General features: G+C 36.3%; 1 protein-coding gene across 1 annotated transcript in view; it reads left to right on the top strand.

Moving 5' to 3' along the window:
- The window catches only part of MET18 (ARM repeat superfamily protein), a 131,993-nt gene extending 112,161 nt beyond the window's left edge, over nucleotides 1-19,832 (top strand). Inside the window, exons 22-27 of the mRNA XM_089981794.1 lie at nucleotides 11,416-11,491; nucleotides 11,630-11,741; nucleotides 17,077-17,153; nucleotides 18,931-19,011; nucleotides 19,289-19,368; nucleotides 19,466-19,832. Of these exons, the coding sequence (XP_089837920.1) occupies nucleotides 11,416-11,491; nucleotides 11,630-11,741; nucleotides 17,077-17,153; nucleotides 18,931-19,011; nucleotides 19,289-19,368; nucleotides 19,466-19,481 (442 nt within the window). The 3' untranslated portion in view covers nucleotides 19,482-19,832. The remainder of the gene's footprint in view (nucleotides 1-11,415; nucleotides 11,492-11,629; nucleotides 11,742-17,076; nucleotides 17,154-18,930; nucleotides 19,012-19,288; nucleotides 19,369-19,465) is intronic.
- Nucleotides 19,833-20,882: the final 1,050 nt, after the last annotated feature.

Raw genomic sequence — 20,882 nt, 5'->3', positions numbered from 1 at the left:
ACAAGTTCCCTTTTTATTATCTTTTTTTTCTATAGTACCCTGTAACGACCCCAACTCCTTTCCCTTTAAAAATGCAATTTTTTTTTATGCAGAAACCTTCCCAAGAATCTGGGGTCCTCACAGTTCCACTTTCCATTGAATAGCCCATCACCACAAATGTACTGACAATCATCATCCATGAGTAGTAACACCAACCCTTTATTTATGAACCGAAGTAAATTGTTATTACCATGCTTTATACAACTAAAGAGTACAGGAACTGAAGATAACAATGGAGCCAAGAGCAAAAACAAAACCACTCTGCCACTGCCGAAACTGTCTAACCCAAAATGTGACCCTCGTCCACCCTCAGTGAACAACCCATCCCTCACTGCTCACCATTTCCTGTAAAACCAACGAAGTAGAAGGGTCAGAACAAAATTCTGAGCACTGCTATTTCAAGGAAATTAGGTGAGACAAAGAACATGAATAAGATTTCATATGTTGATTTGAGTGAGTGCAGATACAACAACGTGCAACATCTGACCATGCATATATGTGACAGATTGTGTATACTCACAGCTAAAGAACAGTAAGACAGTAACACATAGCAATAACAAAACCTTTCATCATGCTTTTAAGAAATGAATTGCATACCTTTACCATATCATGAACTAGAGATCATTTCAAATTATGCATGACCTAGTGCAAGGAAGGAAAATGTATGACTTCCTTATTATCTTACCTTTAAGTTTGATTGTTCTTTCCATATGCCTGCCCTCATTTAATGCATACATCTTTAAGTTTCTCTTTTTAATTTTCATCGCCCGCGGATACACCAAACGGGTAAAATCCCCGAGGTCAAGTAGGTTCCCAGGGTAGCTTAGCACACAATTTGTATTTTATCACTGGGTTCCAACATAGCCCTCGACCGAGTCACCCTCGGAACATTAGACCTTCACATCTAATGTCGGGGACACAAGGGACACCCCTCGTCCACAAGTGTCACTTCCTTGGTACCAAACAAACTCACAACTGTGACCAACACCACCACTCCCGGGTAAAGTGGCGGACTCTCCCTAAAACCGTGGCCAGGAGAAAGAACCTCCATATCGGGTTCTGGGGACCAAATTCCCGCACACGGAGTTTTTGTATCTTTACAGCCTCTCCAGGACTGGAACCTCTAAGATCTCCATTCTCCAGATGGAAGACCTCAGATCAAAAGTTACATTGTTCTTTATTATGTTTTTTTATTTAATTCAGTTCTTAAATTTGCAACACCCTATGCAAAAGTGAAGTGTAAAGCTCGCATACACCCCTGCGAGAACTCGTATGGGACTCCCGCCCACGAATACCATATGAACAGTGTAGTAGTGTGTCATACCATCTTACGTTGTGTAAGTGATGCAGTCAATGTGGAAACAAAACCAACTTTCTTAACAAAGTGCATGAGTTATCACACCATATGCATGTACCATCCATGTACAAGTGTTTCCATGATACCACCTACCTCTTATGCATTCATCCATCGTTCATAAATTCATGAGAACAATCCATGCATGATATCACATTTTAAAACCCACATTGATCCATATAAGCACATGAGGACATTAACCAATGCATGCTTCCATGTAACATTCCACATGTTTCAACAAACATTCATGATTAACACGAACATTACTATTCTAATCATGCTCACATTTAAGTATCATGAAATGAAATGTTATCATTCATCCATTCACCGGAAATTGTGTAAATCCCAGCACCTACTAGGAGGAGTGGTTGGGCTTGCCAATCCCGGGCCTTTCGTTCTACTGTCTAAATAGTCTATACTACTTAGATTGCTGGCTGGACTAGCTAGAATGGATCATCCAGCACATCCACCGATCATGTTACTGCACGCACCTTCATAAAAAGAGAGAAAAGAAACAACCAGTTTGTTCCCCTACGGCTGATGGTCCATACAACAAAAGAAATACACCATTAGCAGCCGATTATGGAGGAACAATAACAACATTTAGAAATAATGCTTATAATGGCAACCATTGGTACTCAGTGAATGTATCCAACGGGTCAGGCTGCTGTCATGTCTGTTACAATATTTGTGCAACCCTTGCACCTAACTTTTTCTACAATATGATACACAGATTGGAACAACAACCATAATCTTCCATTGGTCCTTTGATTTCAAGAATTCAATATTTAAGTTCAGAAACATCAAGATTTCATGCATGTAGCAATAACAAGATTCAATCCCACAACCACGTTTCCTTTTTCAGGTGAATAGCAAGAATCACGATCTAAATACACACGCAAGTTCATCGAGTTTTCCTGATTTTAAACTACCATTTCCACGTTATACTAAAAAACAAACAATTTCAGACACTAGAGAAATATCATGGTATCTATACCGAAATATACTACTAATCAGGGTACAAGAGTTCAACAAAATCTCCAGTTCAAAACACCCCATACTCACCCAGCCGGTGTTCATCAATTTCCAACTAGAGAACCCCCAAATCCGGGGTATTCCAAGCAAGAACTGGGCTTCCGTAATCGACTGTCTTCACCCTTCACTGATCCCATGTCGGCCTAACTTGGGAACCTTAGGGTTTAGGGTTGGACCGACCTCGTTTTCCAGCGAAGATCGCTACCTCCACACCCCTTTCCCCCTGATTTCTTGAAAAAACACGAGTAATAACCTAAAATCCTATTCCCAACCGTTCTTTTCCCAAACCCTCATACAAGATCGAACCCATGTTCGATCCCTCACCCATATCCAAGAATAGCCGTACCTTTTTACGGTGATTTTCCGGTGGCTGGAGGCTTCCGTCGCGAAGAGATGCAAGCTAATGGCTCTTCCCCCCTACTGCCGTGAATAGAGACACTCGCAAGACCCCTTGACAGGTGCGGATGGTCAAAGCTCTGTTGTTGAAGGGCTCCTTCCTCCAAGGTGCACACCAATCGTGAGAGGGAGGGAGATTGAGTGGGAGAAAAATAAAAGCCTGTCTGAGGGGATCCTCCCCCCTTTTATGTCGAGCTCCCCCTTTCCTCCTCCTTTCAAGAAAAGAGGGGTTGGTTACGTTCTGCATAACCCCCCTTTCACCCTCTCGAGTTCTTGAATGCAAGAATCGTGCTTAAGGCACGATTCTTGTTCTTATTTTCACTAAGACTCGTACTCGGGTCCGGGTCCAAACCCCGCGACCCGCAATACCCAATCCAGCATATGCATGGATCTGGGTCTTCCCGAACTATCGGATCCTCAGTTGGGTCCAACTGTGGGTCCGACCCTAATACTTAATTATTTACCCAATTAAAAATTATTATTATAATCTTCGTTTAACACCCATTTATTGATTCCTTCACGGATCCGGATATCAGGTCCTAGATCCAATTTGATTAAATATACCTATTTCTTCCGGGTATTACATACCCTGCCCAGCCGAGACTATTAACCTGGAGTTCCTTGTCATACAGTGCCTTCTGCAATCCTTCAGATGTTGAAGTATTTACTGAAGAAAAAAAAAAGATTCCTTGCTGACTAGACGTCAAGGCAAAGGTGCTAATTCTGTTCGTGCAGTTGAATGCGATCACCCAGATGGCAAAAAAAAGAACAAATAAACAAAGCCATGAAGATGTATCTAAATCAGTCGATAATGGCACAATATCAGATGCTGGAAAGCTAGAAGCTAGGACCATCTCATGGATTGATAACATTAACGTAAAGGCACTCCCTTGCTTAAAACAGTCTTCTTTCTCAGAAGCCCAAATTGCTCCTTTAGGTAAGGGTGATTCCTTCCTTTCTGTAAGGACTGTAGACCCCAAGATAGGAGCAAATGAACAACTAGATACAGAGGTAGTGTCTGAGGGGCCTACTTTGAGTGATATGGATCTTAGCCCACTGGGCAAATTCCTTTTCTAGCTAACAAGTTATCAAGAAAGCGATCAAGAAATACTTTAGTTCAGACATCTACTGCACCTGAAAAATATTCTTTCTACTCGACCAAGAGTTTATCCTGGTTTGAATATTCAGAACCAAAGAATCCTGCCTTTTCGTTGGCTGGGGGTAATGCTAATGGAAGTTATGGGCCACTTTTTTTAACAGGATTCAAGTATACAGGAAGTAATACAGCCACAAGGCTGCCTGGTGAATCTGATCATAAGGATGTTGGTTCACCAGTCACTACCCAGAGGATGAAGCTAAGAAGTAACACCAATGTCAACGACTGTGATAAACATCCCATTATCTCATGTTCCCACTTGAGTTATTCCGACGTTAGGCTACACAGGAAAATGAGTTTACCATAGAACACACCACTTAATATATTGTTTATCATGGATAAAAATCATGAGTTCTATTGTAGCACTAAAATAAACCTTACACTGAATTTTGTTTTCGAAAAGGTAAAGAGAGCAAAAATACATGTATGGAAGAGGATCCGGAGATCCTCTTTCATATATGTTAGGGTAGGCTTGTGGATCTACCCTTCCCTCGCAAATCTACCTCCAAATCGAGCATGAAAACACACCTACATTCAATATCTCGTATTTAAGAGAGGAGACCCGTACCTCAGAACCGACACTTTGGAGGCGGTTGATGCAACGAGAGGAAGGTCGGCCGAGCCTCGACAGTGCTGTCGCGAAGGGGCGATCGGGAGGGAGAGGAACAAGGAGAACGAGAGGGGGAGAAAGGGGTTCGGGAGATCCCCCTAAATAGGCTGGTGGCCCCCAAAAAGGAAGGAGGGGATAGATTTCCCCCCTTTACTTCGGCGGCCTCGCACCTCTCCCAGCTTTCGCACAACGTTAGGGTTTTGAACCCTAACGCCTTCCCCCTTTCCTCCCAGTATCGGGTTCAGCCCTGTAGCGGCTGAACCCTATAACCTTTTGTTTTTTTTTCTTTCACGGGGCACGGCCCGGGTTCGGACCCGGGACCTAGAAGCCAACCCTGAGTTGGGTCCGCGTCTCACCCATGCGACGTGGGTCCACAAGTTGGATCCAAATGGGTCCAACTGTGGATCCTTGAGTTAGATTTATATTTATATTTTAAATATTTAGTATTATGTTTTTCTAATATACATATGAATATATATGATATTAATTATATATATATACCCCTTTATGGGTCCTAGATCCGAAACTTGGATCCTAGGCCCAAATTAAACAATTTATTCGTTAAAAATTAACAAAAAAAAATTAGGTTAGTACACAGACAATATCAGTTGTTTCTACGTTTATCCTTGTAATGAAATGGCGATCTTCCACAAACACACTTGAATCTACCAAAAGAGTGTCTATAAAGACACTTCAAGCAAAACCATAAAAGGGTATAAATGGAAGAACACAACAATTAAATAGTAAATCTTTCTTAATAATAAAAATGCTTAAGAAGCATTGAGTAAATACATTAAGGGAGTTCACCCCTATTTATATAAAGAAGTGGAAGAGAGGAGAGCCCAATTTGAGCTCTCCAAAAAGAGTCGTTGGACTGTAATCCAACGACTCTTATTATAGCCGCTGGACTAAAGTCTAACGGCTACACTTCAGTCAAGTTCCAACTAGGAACTTGACTGGATAAAAATTTAGTTCCTATTAAACTAGATATTGAAGAAAAAAAAAATAATAGCAATACTATATATATATATATCACAAATTATATACAGTTTACATTTTAACACTTTCCCTCAAACTTACGGTACAATGAGCGAAAGTTTGTCTAAAAGGAAGTGAAATCTGGGAGCAGCGAGAGGCTTGGTGAAGAAGTCTGCTAATTTGTACTATGATGTAACATATGGCAGATCAATGGTTTCTTATAAGTATTCCTCTCTGACATAGTGATAGTCTATGTCACATGGGTGCGGGTGCGGGTGCGGGTGCGACACGGGTGCGGCGCAATTTCAAAATTTTTGGACACGGGGACTCGGCTATATATATATATAACAATAATTCTAGTAAACAATTAAAATTAAGTAGCCAAAACTATATAAGATAAAAGGATATTATCATTGTACATATATAATTTAAATTGACTTGTAATAGTAAACTTCAAGTCTGCAGTAAATTAAGTAGCCAAAACTATGACCTTAATTTTTTCGAAAGTTTCAATTTGGCACTCCCATTTCTTTATGGTAGTTCTTAAGCTAGCTTTTCTAATACTTGTGAAACTAGTATTTTTTTAAACTGGAAAAGCATTTATTTAGCTACCTCAAATGGTTGGGTTACCTTTTATCGTGTTTTATACATATTTTTACATAAGTTGTGAAACAGTCACACAGACTGTGCACACAGTCTGTGCAATGCAGTCTGTGACTGTGCAGACTATGCACAGTCACACAGACTGTGCACAGTCACACAGACTGTGCACAGTCACAGACTGTGTGCAGTTGCAGTTGCACAGTCTGTGACTGTGCAACTGCATTGCACAGTCTGTGACTGTGCAACTGCATTGCACAGTCTGGTTATATATTAAAAAAAAGATATATAAAAAATGTTTTTTTGTCTTAAAAATGGACATTTTTGGACTCGGTCAAAGTTGACCGAGTTCAAAATGTGGACAAACTCGGCCTTGACTCGTTGACCGAGTCTGACTCGGCGTTGACCGAGTCCGGGCCGAGTCCGAAGCCGCACCCGTGTCCGCACCCGTGTCGGGGCGTGTCGACTCGGGTGCGGCACCTCCCTAGCCGAGTCCGTGTGACATAGGTGACAGTCCATCTCGATGTGTTTGGTGCGCTCGTGCAATGTCTGGTTGCTTGCAATGTAGATCACACTTTTGTTGTCATAACACATTTTTGAAGCTTGCGTTGCTTCAGCTCCCATATCTGCTAGCAAGCATTTGAGCCAAATAATTTTCATAGTGGTGATTGTCATGGCTCTGTATTCAGCTTCGGTGGAGGAAAGAGAGACCTTCTGCTGCTTCTTGTACCTCCACGAAATTAAGGATTCACCTAAGAACACACAAAAACCACTGGTTGAGTGCTTATTATTGGGATCACCTCTCTAGTGAGTATCAATATATGCAAGTAAATTTAAAGATGATGAAACAAACAAGAGTCCTCATGAAAGAGAGGACTTAAAGTATCTAATAATACGCAAAACTGCTCTCATATACATAGAGGTGGTAGCATGTTGAAACTGACTAGCTGTGTGAACAACATGTGCTATATCTGGCCTATTAATAAAAAGATAAGAAAGGGCTCTGATAAGCTGTCTGTAAGGAGTAGGATCATCAAGAAGTTCTTCATCATCAATTCTCATTTTAACGTTGACAACTTTTGGAGTGTCTACTTTCTTATCATTTGTAATTCTAGACCTGGAAACAACATAAAAAACAAATTTAGATTGAGACATTAAATACCCACGGGGGGAATAAGCAACTTCAATTTCTAAAAAATATCTTAATAAAATTAAATCAGTCATTTCAAAATGAGTTTTAAGAAGTTTTTTGATGTTTTCAACTCCCTGTTTGTCGCCTCCAGTGATGATCATGTCATCTACATAGAAGAGAAGTACTATAATCTCTGCATCAGAATTCTTAATAAACAAGGCAGTGTCACTCAAACATGATTGAAAACCAATATCAAGCATAACATGATTAAACCTATACTTTTGGTGCTTGTTTTAGTTCATAAAGAGTTTTTTCTAAGTGAAGAGTTTTACCCTTAGGGATGCTAATACCAGGTGGGGCTTCCATATACAATTCTTCTACTAGGTTTTTATTTAGAAATGCATTTTTGACATCCATTTTGAAATATGAGTCATTTTCTAATGGAAGCCAAGGCAATTAAGGTTCTGACAGTGGTCATACGAGCAACTGAAACAAAGGTTTCTTCATAATCGATGTCATATTCTTGGGCATAACCTTTCACCACTAGTCAGGGTTTATATCTTTCAAGAGTTACATCACTCTTGGTTTTAACTTTGTAAACCAATCAACAACCTATAGGTTTTTTACTTATAGGAAGATCTTGAATAGTCCAAGTAGAAGACTTTTCAAGTGCATCCAACTTAGTTTTTTATAGCTTCTACCCATTCTACATGATTTTTGGCTTGAGAGTATGATGATGGTTCCTCATATGGGTGTATTAATGCAATAATTGCCTTATATGTGGGTGAAAAGGATTCATGACACAAATTTTCCAGGAGGCCTCGAAACTCGGGATGACCTTCTGGTGGATACTTCGAAATATTTTTCTAGTGCACATGGAAGATTTGACTCTCTTCATCTAGAATATTATAAACCAACATCCTTATGGATTTGCTCTTCATTGTCATTATTGTGTTCAAGATCAATCGTACTTTGATCATTTCCAAAATCACATTCAAGATCACATTCAATAGGTTTTGAGGTCAAATCTATTAGGAAAGAATATTCAGTGACTTCCTTAGGTTTTTCAAAATCAAAGAAGCTTTATTTTTTAAGGACAGATACATTTCTTGATACATATAGTTGTTCATTTTGAAAGTCAAAACACCTATAGCCTTTTTAATTATCGGCATATCCTAAAAAGGCACAAAGAATCGCACGGGGAGAGATTTTGTCATTTTTGTTAGTGAAAACAAAGCATTTGCATCCAAACACTCTCAATCTAGAGTAATTCGGAGAAAGGTTCACAAGTTTTTCAATTGGAGTTATATTTTTCAAAGAGGAAGACGACATTCGATTAATAAGATAAGTAGCAGTTAGGACAACTTCTGCCCAAAATTCTTATGGAACATGATTTGCTACTAATAAAGTCCTAGTTGTTTCCATGATGTGTCGATGTTTACGTTCGGTTAGTCCATTTTGTTGTGGTGTGTATAGACAAGACCTTTGATGCGTAATGCTATGTAAACTAAGATAGTTTTTTAATTTTTTGGACATAAATTCCCCTCCCCCTGAATCTGTGCAAAAAATGGATATATCATTTTGAAATTTGTTTTTAACTATGTTATGAAATGTTTGAAAGTATGAAAAAACTTTTGATTTATGTTTAAGGAAATAAATCCAAGTATGCCTAGAAAAAATCATCAACAAAAATGACATAATATGCAAATCCACATCTTGAAATAATTGGTGCAGGACCCCAAACATTCGAATATACTAATTCAAGTGGCCTGGAAGAAACAAAGGTTCTATCGTGAAATGGTAATCTTTTTATTTTGCCAAGAATACAATATTTACAAGTAAAATTTTCAGAAATACAAAATTTTTCAAGACTAGAAAAATGTTAGATTTTGGCCATATGAGGATGACCAAGTCTTTTGTGCCACAAATCCAATTCTTTTTTTTTAATATTATAACATAAATCATTCTTAGATAATTACAAAAAATGCATGTAATAGAGTCCTTCTCTATGGCCTTCCCCAATCAGCTTTCCTGACTGGTGATCCTGTACCCAACAACCATGAGAAAAAAATGAGACATTACATCTATAATCAGTTATTTAAGAAACATATAAAAGATTTAAATTGAGTTTAGGGATATATCTAACTTCTAGAATAAAAAATTTCTTAGTTTTATGGATTTTTTTAAAATTTTATATTCCTTCTATTTCAAGAGAGGTTCCATCAGTTGTAAATTTTTTTGACACACTTGACTTATTTTTGAAACATTCGGATAAGCTATTATCATTTGGGATCATATGAAAAGAAACACCAGAGTCAAGAAGCCAAAGAAAGTTACTTCGATCGGAAAAGGATGAAACAACTGCTCCAGTTGATGTATATACACCTTTTTACTAAATTTACCATTCAAGAAAGCATTTTTAATATCCATCTAGTATATAGGCCAGTTCTAATTGAGGCAATGATAATAAGAGTTCTAAATGTGGTCATCCTAACCAAGGTTGTAAGTATCGTATCGTAACCTGTATTGATCGGGCCCAAAATAAGATAGTATTGTATCATAAAAAATCATAAATTTTGAAAAAAATTAATATTCTAAAAAAATAAAAAATAGCAATTGTAAAAAATCATTACACAGGAAACAATGATGAAATACACCAAATGCAACTATAAAATCACATATAAAGCATTTATGTCTCTATAAGCTACATAAGACATCATCAAATATCAACTACCTCACAAGAACAATGCAAAATATTAAATATCTTGCAATTAAAAACATGCCACAAGACTCATACTTTCATATTACATAAACAAAAATATTATGGCAATAGTTGTACTCGATTTTCAATCGCTTCTCACTCATTACTTGAGTGCCCCATTGCTATGCTGGATCATCTGATGCCATCTTTGTTGGAGGAGTGTGAAGCTTGATTTCTACCTTGATATAAATCTTTAATTTTTGCGGATCCAATTTCTTTACTCATAATAAAGATTTTTTTTGCAGTGTGACGAATTTTTTTTGTTGAGTAGCTTTATAATTTTACTCATAATAAAGATTTTTTACATTGACTCATTTTATTGAGTGAAAAATGGTGAAAATATACTTTTTTTTACCTTATCCCACTTCTTTAGGTGAAAAAACAGTGGAAATGCAATCTTACTTTGAAATCACGAAAGCCCTCTCCCCGGTGCAAAGATTGGCCCCCAAAAATTTTTCACGGTTCCTAGGGTGTATGGGAAGCTCTCCACTATGTTCTATACAAATGTGAGTTTCGGTTCTCAAAAGCTCTTTAAAACCCAAAAACATAAAAGCACGGTTTTGCCCATTTTTAAGTCCGCAGGCACAGCATCGTATCGTATGATACATACAATACACTTATGATACACACTCGTACCAAGATACAAGTGTGTATCATATCGATCTCTTGCATCGATACGATACATATCGTTTTGTATCGTACGATACATTACGATACAGATAACATTGATCCTAACTACGAGAGCAAAAGTTTCTTCATAGCCTATACCATACTCTTGGAATATCTTTTGGCTGCTAATCTAAAGTTGTATCTTTCCAAAGAACTATTACTAGTTTTTACCTTGTTGACCCATATGAGCTAGTTGGCTAGGCGTGCTCTATATTGTGGGGAAAGGGAGTCATATGAGACAAGCCTATCAGGTGGTTTGGATGTCCCATTTGAACATCTAATGCTAGTGGGTTCAGTTTCTTCTAGTTAGAATTTTTTTTTCAAGTGCACTAGGTTGCCTCCTATCTTTATGCCTCGTATATTTAAGATAAGATGGGTCAATATGAATACTGTAAGATATCATTGTTATCCTAGACGTTAGCTTGAGGTTCCACATCATCAGAAAAGTCATGTTCAACAGCATTCTTATTACTATTGGTCACGTCAATACAATCATCATCAACATCAATATCTTTGGACAACAAATCCAAAACAAACAAATGCTCAACATTTTCTTTAGGCTAGTGAATCTAAGGTTGGCTATGTGTTAAATGAAGTTAGTGTTTTTTTATGTCACCGACTTTATACTATATATATTTCATGACCATAAGATTCAACTCTTTTTTATTGGTATGTCTGATTTCAGATCTATGTTGTACCGTGCTTTTGGACATATTATCTGCAACACGCCCCTTGCTGCTCTTCTATCAGAAGCTGATAAGGTAACCTATGACTGTTTGGACTCAAGCCTTTATTACTCACATTTTCTTTTTCCTGAGGGTAAACATAATGTTCTTTCAATGTGCTTTATTCTTGCAAATAGCTTATCCTATATTTGTTTGTATTCTCCTTTGTGGCAGATAATCCCATTGCTTCTGGACGGTTTACAGATATTGAGTGAAGATGAGCTGAATAAAAATCTCATCTACAGCCTCTTGCTAGTTTTATCTGGGATGTTGATGGATGAAAATGGTGAGGTTTATCCATTTACATGGACCTTTAAAAGAAATACATTTTTAAAGTTGAATAGGATCCATTACTTGGTTCCGTATCTAGAAACTATAATGAAACTGCAAGTCACATGTGGATGACAGACTAATATATAGTTTCCGGTCTATTTCTTGATTATCCTGGGTTATTTTAATCCTTTAATTTATCAGTTTCTAAATAAGATCCAATTTTATGTAAAGATAATAAGTTAACCAACCCCAGCTTTCTTATTGAAAAAAGTTAATCAGTGCAATGCTATCATTTGCTTTTGTACGTTCATCAAATGCTAATTTGTTGTGTGCTTCTGTTTGCTCCTGCTTGTTTCTTGTTTCTATAATTGCTGCGTTTCTCACGGTGTATATAAATGGAACTAAGTAGCCACACATTTTGAGGTTAATCTTTGTGGGTAGTGGCATAAGTTATGTGTTGCAAACATGATCCTGATTTCAAATTTCCACTTCTGACACCTACAGCTGCCACCTATGTTGCATAGACAAAGACACAGTATGGGACATGATACAGATGCTTGGGGCAATGCAAGCGTTTTCTATAATGAGGACATGGCCATATGATGTGTGTGTGTGGGTACATTCAAATTCTTATTCTAAAGAAATGAAACGTAGATATCATCTTAAGTGCTATGTGTGTACATTCAAATTCTTAATCTAAAGAAATGAAATGTAGATATCATCTTAATTGCTGTGTGTGTACGTTCAAATTCTTAATCTAAAGCAATGAAACATAGATATCATCTTAAGTGCCATTGGTTAGCAGTTTCAATTTTTCATGATTATAAATATCAAATAATATATTAGGCCCACTTTACTATATAGTACAGAATGTTGGGCTGCCAAGAGACATCATATTCAAAAAATGAGTGTAGCTGAGATGGATGTGTGGAAATACAATAAAAGATAAGATTCGGAACGAAGAGATACGTAAGAAGGTAGGCGTTGCACCCATTGAAAATAAGATGAGAGAGAATCGTTTACGGTGGTTTGGACATATTCGACGAAGGCCTAATGATGCTCCAGTTAGAAGGATGGAGAAATGGGAAAATATATTAGTTAAAAGAGGTCGGGGTAGGCCTAGGAAGACATGGATGGAGGTGATAAGAAACGATATGAATGCTTTGAACCTCACCGAGGACATGGCATTGGATAGAAATGAATGGAGGAGAAGGATTCATGTGGAAGACCCATAATGATTTTCTTTGTTGGTTCATATCGCCGACCCCAATTGTTTTGGGATGAAGGCGTAGTTGTTGTTGTTGTTGTATAAATATCAAATAATAAAACTAAGTTTAAATGAAACCTGCATTCCATCCTGGTGCACCTAGGCTTGCCCCTCCACAGTTGTTCTATGCAGGATATGGCTTTCAACAACTATTGCCAGGTACTCGTCCTGGTGTTGGACAAATGCCAAACTTCATAATGCCCTACCATGTTCAGCGGCAAGGACAGCCTGGACAATGTATGGGTGCAAGACTGCAACAGTTTGATGGGAATATTTCCAGTAATCTTTGTCCATTTTTCTCAATTAATAACTGTTTATTGTCTTTTAATTTTTGATAAAAAGAGCGAGTGAAAACAATATAAGCATGAAGATCATAAAATGAAACAGATAAGGTTAAGGATGCGATGTTGACTGTATCCGACAATGGTTTGACTGTGTCCATAAAGTGTCATCGTGTGTTTGAGTGCCATATCATGTCGACCTAGGATACACATGTTAAGTGTCCGTGTGACCTAGGCGACCACTATTATATATAAACACCAACTTCACAAGGTAACATGCGAAAACATGCATACACAAGAAAACGAGAGAGCAATGTTGACTGTGTTCATGAAATATCATTGTTTGTTCGAGTGTTGTGTCATGTCGACCTAGGATACACATGGTGGTGTGACCTAGGCTGCTACTATTATATATAAACACCAACTTTGCAAGGTTGGTAACATATGAAAACATGCATACACAAGAAAATGAGAGAGAATGGGGAAGACTCATTTTTTATCAGCTAAGATCCTGTTGCCCTCGTTCCCCTGTTTAGAATGATTAAAACCATACAGTGCATACCTTATGGAAGGTGTTTTGTTGTAGCCAGTGGTTATGTCATCTGTAGTGTATGCTGCATTTATCTAAACTAGATATTTAACGGCCCGTCCATATGGTCTAGCTTAGATAAATCATTTTTTTATTAATCTTTTTATGATAAGTAAATAAATAAAGACATAAATATATATATTTTTCCAGGGGCAAAGCCAAGAATCTAAACTAGCATGGGCACAAATGCACCTAGATTTTACCTTTATATACAGACATACAAAGTAAAAATCCTAAATTACACAGGCACAACAAACACATTTAGAGTAAAAACCTAATTAAAACCCTAACTCCTATAAACATCATAAATGAATGTCATTCTAAAAAAGACCAAATCAAAACCTTAATTACTAAACATTTATGTCATTCTAAAAAAAATGAAATCAAAACCTTAATTACTACAAACATCATAAATTATGCATTTATGCCAATTGATAGAATAACCTTGATATTCTGATCAAAATCAAATCACAAAATATTCATGAATTCATGCCTAATGGTAATTAAAACAACACAAAAAACCTAAAACAATAACTAAACATTTATGTTATTCTAAAAAGTCAAAACCTTAGTTCCTAGAAACATCATAAATTATATATTTATGCTAATTGATAAAAAAACTGCCTAATATTCTAACCAAAATCAAATCACACAATAGTCATGGATTCATGCCTGATGTTAACTAAAAAAATACGCAAAGAAAACCCTAAAACCGCAAACTAAACCTTTATGCCATTCTAGAAAAACCAAATCAAAACCCTAAATCCTAACAAACATCATTCATAGATATGCTAATTGAACAAAAAAATAAAGCCCTTAATCAAATATTTATATCATGTAAAAATCCAAAATAGAAAACTTAGATCCTAACAAAAATCAAATTTAGGGGTTTGATAATGAAAATCAAGCATTCATTAATTGAATCATTTAAATCCCCCCCTAAAACCCTAATTATGTATTCATGTCATTTGGAAAAATCCAAATCAATACCTTAAATCCTAAAAAAAAGTTGTAGATTTATGGTAATTGAAAAAAATAAAACCCCCAATATTCTAACCAAAATCAAACATTCATTATTCATGCTTAATGTTATTTGAAAAAAACACACAAAAATGCTAAACCCCTAATTAAAAATTCATGCTATTTAAAAAAATCTAAATAAAAAACTATGCCCTAAGAATACATTATGCAAATTGAACGAAAAAAAAAAACTAAAATCAACATATCAAGCATTTTGAAAAAAAATGGAAACAGGAAGAAGAAGACCTAGCCATCAGGGCTGAGGGTGTGAGGCAAAGAGGCTGCCAGACGCAGTTTGACAAAGTTGTGTGAGCGAGAGAGGTGTGCTCACCACCGCTGGTACCACCTGAGTGCAAAGAGAGGTCCGACGTCGAGAGAGAGAGAGAGAGAGAGAGAGAGAGAGAGAGAGAGAGAGAGAGAGAGAGAGAGAGAGAGAGAGAGAGACCACTTTGACCCGACCTTACACATGATTAGGTTGGGCACTGCCCACCCTCTTGGGTCAGGGTGGGCATTTCCCATCTTAACCTGAACCCCCTATTGGGGAAATTTTTCGGTCAGGGTGAGCAGGTGCCCACTTGGACCCAATGTGGCTCTGACCCTGTTTAAAACACATTATAACTTATTTAAAATATATAACTAAATAACTAAATAAAATAAGTACTTTTTTATATGGCTTAATATATATTTAAATTAAAACGTAATGGTCCATCCATGTGGATGGGCCTGGAATATGTTAATATTTTATGATAAATAAGATGAATAAACACAGAAAAATTATGCATTTCAAACACATTTTGTTGAGACTTGAGAACGTTATGCATGGAGTTGGTGACAAGGTTTTTTTTTATGGCCAATGAGGAAGGAGAGATGAGTGATTTATGGAGATATTTTAGGGGAGAGAGAGAGATAGTTTTTGAAAAATTACAAGTTTCCATGTAGGACTTGTTTTTCTGGAAAACTATATAAAGAAGGGAAAACAAAATTTTAATGCCATTGACAGAAAACATGGCAAGGATGTCAATTTAGAAAAAGTAATGAAGCATTTAACTTTGGATGCCCATTACCCTTCTACAACAACAAACAACAACAACTACGCCTTCATCCCAAAACAATTGGGGTCAGCGATATGAACCAAAAAAGAAATTCATTTTGGGTCTTCCACATGAATCCTTTTCCTCCAATCATTTCTATCCAACGCCATGTCCTCGGTGAGGTTCAAAGCATTCATATCCTTTCCTATCATCTCCATCCAAGTCTTCCTAGGCCTACCCCGACCTCTTTTAACTAATATATTTTCCCATTTCTCCAACCTTCTAACTGGAGCATCATTAGGCCTTCGCCGAATATGTCCAAACCACCGTAAACGATTCTCTCGCATCTTATTTTCAATGGGTGCAACACCTACCTTCTTACGTATCTCTTTGTTCTGAATCTTATCTTTTATTGTATTTCCACACATCCATCTAAGCATCTGCATCTCAGCTACACTCATTTTTTGAATATGATGTCTCTTGGCAGCCCAACATTCCGTACCATATAGTAAAGCGGGTCTAATAGTCGTCCTATAAAACTTTCCCTTCAACCGCAATGGCATTCTACGATCGCACAGCACTCCAGTAGCACTTTTCCATTTCATCCACCCAACCTTTATCCTATGATTTACATCTCCATCAATTTCTCCATACTTTTGAATGATGGATCCCAAATATTTGAAATAATCATTCACCGGTATATCTTGCTCACCAAGCTTCACTACACTCCCATCACTACTTCGTTGCTTACTAAACCGACATTCCATATATTCAGTCTTACTCTTACTCAACTTAAAACCTCTAGCTTCCAATGTCTGTCTCCATAATTCTAACTTAGCATTAACCCCAGCTCTAGACTCATCAATCAAAACAATATCATCAGCAAACAACATACACCACGGTACATTTTCTTGAATTGATCTCGTAAGCTCATCCATCACTATCGCAAATAGGAAAGGGCTTAAAGCAGATCCTTGATGTAACCCAACCGTTATCGGAAAATTGGTTGTCACCCCTCCACAAGTGCGGACTTTGGATGCCCATTACCCTTCTACTTTTATAATATTTATGATAGCTTTTGCTATTTTTTTTCTTCCAACACCGTGTGGTATTTAAAGTCTGACTCTGTTCTAATGAGGATTAATTTGACATGCATGCAGGAAAGGGATCAATTTTGGAAAATGTTCCTGCCATTGTTAATAACCTTGTGCGACTAGTGGCATTTCCTCACATGATGGTAAACCTTGCTTCGTGGTTGCTGAATATAATTAATATTTTGATATTTTGTGCATTAGTAAAATCTCTCTCTCTCTCTCTCTCTGAAGCCCTTCTCATTTTGTTTATAACAATGCCGGTTCTTTGACATGCATATGAAAGACATTAATGGAGGTTTGCATTGATTATTGGTTGGAACTTATATTATGTCATCATCACTGCACACCATGTTCCATATTGATTTGAAATTCCACAAAATGTAGTCTGTGGGGGCAGCCATGTTGTTGACATGATCTCATAATAACTGCTTTCTACTACCTGCCATCTAAGTTAATCACTGCTGTGCTTAATTCTTGAGGAGCAGTGCTATTGCAGATTGATGATCAGATGCTTCACTAGTTTCACAAATTTTATGAGTCCTTTGCCCTTGGTAACTCTCTGTAATATAAATTGTTATTGTCTTGTATCAAATGTTAGAAGCCACATGCAATCATTAAAGTGTAAAAAAAGGAGACAGAAACATGGAGTGGAAGACAAACTGCGAGGAGCCTATTGGAGGGATTAATCATTTCCAACTCATTGATCACTCATAAACCTAATGCTAATATAAGGGTTTTAAACTTTTAATGTACTAGTTCTAAACTTGACGAGTTATTAATATAACAGTGACAACTAATTTTGTTAAATACTACCATAAAAGGTGTTTATATTATATCATAAGATATGGAAGAACTTAATTAAAAAAATAAATGGTAAATTTTGCCATAAAGAAAGAAATAACAACTAAATAAGCATTAAATTCAGTACAGCAATAAGCAAAGAAAATATAATTATGGAGTACTTGTATGCAAACAATAGAGAGTCATGTTCAAATCATCTCATTAGTGTTTAGCATCAGAATAATATCTGACAACTAAGGAAATGAAGCACAACTTTGATAGTCATAATTCATGATATGCAATACTTCATAGCATAGAACCTAAAAATATTATATATCTAAATTTCCAACATCCTAGGATTGTCCTGGTTTCTATTTTAAGTGAATCTCTAACATATTGATTGGTAGCTTAGATGATTAACATTGTTATCTCAATTAAATATATCTCATTAATGGATTCTGTTCAATCCTATTGGATCTCATTAATTTTTTATGAGAATAAAATATCCCTTCTTTAGGCACATAAATTACAAAACAAGTGCCCTTCCCAAAATACAAAACTAAATAAAAAACAACACAATTAATAAAGAAATACACATTTGACTCAAACTGGAGTTAATTCGGAACCTGATTTAGATCTGGATCCAGGACCCGGTTTTTAACAGATGGGATCATGCATTTTGTCATTGCTCTTCATGTTTGTTTGTAATAAATACATTTTACTTAATCAACAGGACTGCAATAAGTACCAACAGCATGGAGATAACATGGTTTCTTTTGGTGTTTTGGATGCCTACACATCATATAAGTGGAATTGTTGCCAATTTTTTGTTAGCTGGATTGACTTCTAATGGACAAGAACCATCCGTTATGTCATTGGATCAAGTTGTTAGAAAATAAAAATCCTAGAAATATTGTGTAACTCTTGCAAAAAACTTGTCATTTAGAACTACTGGCGATTTTAGCACGTGAAAGAGATTGCTGTCATTTTAGCCCTTATAGTACTGCTATTTAAGTTCATGGGCTTTAGTAATGCTCTCATGCCCCTGTTTTCATGGAAAATTTGTGTTTTCTCTATCTTTATGTTTTTTAAAACTTCTGGTGGCAGAGAGAAACTTCCTTGACTTTTCTTTCATTTCAGATTGTACGAGAGACTGCAATTCAATGTCTTGTTGCCATCACTGGATTACCTCAAGCAAAAGTTTATCCTTACAGAAGACAGGTTAATGAATTTTGTTACATCTACAAACACCAAATGTTCTCTTTTATTTGTTTTTTTCTTCGTAGCACATGCATTGCCACTAGTGTTCTGATGTTATCTTTCTGATCTTTAGACTTAAATACAACTTTGAGTTTCTTGATTGAAGTCTACCCTGTCGTGGTTTTGAAATAATTCCTCCAACTGAACTCTGGTGCAAAAAGTTTGCTTCTGTTAACACATAAACAAATTCTTTGATGTGCTGATCTTTTACCAATTGTCTGAAAACTTATTTATCTAGGTGTTGAAAGCCATTAAAAAAGCTCTTGATGATCGGAAGCGATCAGTTCGCCAAGAAGCAGTTCGCTGTCACCAAGCATGGTAAGAATTTCTTACAGCCAATTGGTGTTCCAAATGACCGTCCAAAACATATTTCAATAATGTGTGTTTATGAATTCTAACTATTCTAATTGTGCAGGGCATCAATATCATGAAGAGGTGTTCAATTATAGCAGTTTCATATGTATCAGGATTCCTTGACATTTCCAGGTTTTTTGTTGGTTGCATATTCCCATTAAAATATTTGAATGTCAGTTGTACAATATGTGCTTGAAACAAAAATACACAATTCCTCATGATAATGTAGCTCTGAATGTTCTAAATTTTATGAATTCATAATCATGCATGTAGTTCCATGTCCTTGACTGAGGTGGAAGTTACTCATAAGACAAAACTTCTAAAGCTTGACCAGAATTTCTTCATCAAACATGCAATCAATTTCAATGATCATTCTAAGGTTGCTGTTACTAAACACATCCACTTGTGTACCTCAAGTTTTAGTAAAAGGCTCCTCTCCAGCTCAAATAGAAAAATTGTTATTCTAGGGGGAGGGGGGGAGGGGGGGGGGGGAGGGGAGGATTTGTCTCTAGTACGAAAGATGTGGAAGCTCCAAGTAACTCTTTGTGTATTTGAAGTTTCTGGAATCAAAGTATTATCTTTTTGGTCATTATGATAATGTAAGATTAAAATGTTTTTAGGAAGAGATACAGAAAATGGGAGATTGAGTTATTTTTTATAGCACGGTGAGTAATTTTCTAGTTTTAAAGCTTTCCTTAAACTGTCTCATTACATTTGAAATATTTGAGTTTACCTAAATATTTCTCCCTAAATGCTTCCCTTGTTTATGTTTTACAGCCATACTTACAAATATGTCTGGATTTTATTCAAGGTTACTAGACTAGGAAGCGGCGAGAAGTGAGATATTATATTTTAAAATTTATAAGAAGCGGGAAGCAAAGAATCAATTTAAAAGCGAAAGAGGAATAAAAGAGGAAGTGATATGGGATCAAATGGGAAGAAAAATAAAAATCAAAGGAGAAAGAAATAAAAGCTAAAATACAAATAATTATTCTTAATTTTTGTGATTTTGTAGTGTAAAAATTAAATTTTTCTCAAAATCTAAAAATGGTGCCAATTTAAAGAAAACACATGAGAAGTGAGGAGGAAGTGTAAAGGGAATCATATGGAAAAAGTAAAAAAAAGGCATATAAGAATCATATAGGGAAGCAGGGAAGAAACGTGTGGGAAGTATAGGATAAGTGTGGGAGAATCGAGATTCTTATCAGGTTTTGGAAGAGAGGGGTTTTGCGCTTCTGAAGTGAGTTTTTGGGAAGCACACTTCCAACCTATCTATGAAGCTTCTAGAAACTTTGATTTTATTGCAATATTTTTTTAAATTGATAAATTTTGAAAATAAACATCATACAACATATATCCTATTTGAAAATATTGTGATCCTATCATGGGTAGTTTTATGATATTAACACTTTTGATATTTTTTTTTATTTTTATATCTATCAGTTTATTTTATTATAATTCTTTTATATATGCCATAT

The sequence above is a fragment of the Nuphar pumila genome, chromosome 12 (assembly GCF_984573655.1).
Source record: "Nuphar pumila chromosome 12, dmNupPumi1.hap1.1, whole genome shotgun sequence".
Classification (NCBI taxonomy): domain Eukaryota; kingdom Viridiplantae; phylum Streptophyta; class Magnoliopsida; order Nymphaeales; family Nymphaeaceae; genus Nuphar; species Nuphar pumila.
The sequence above is the reverse complement of the archived record's forward strand: the minus strand, read 5'-3'. Positions and strand labels throughout refer to the sequence as shown.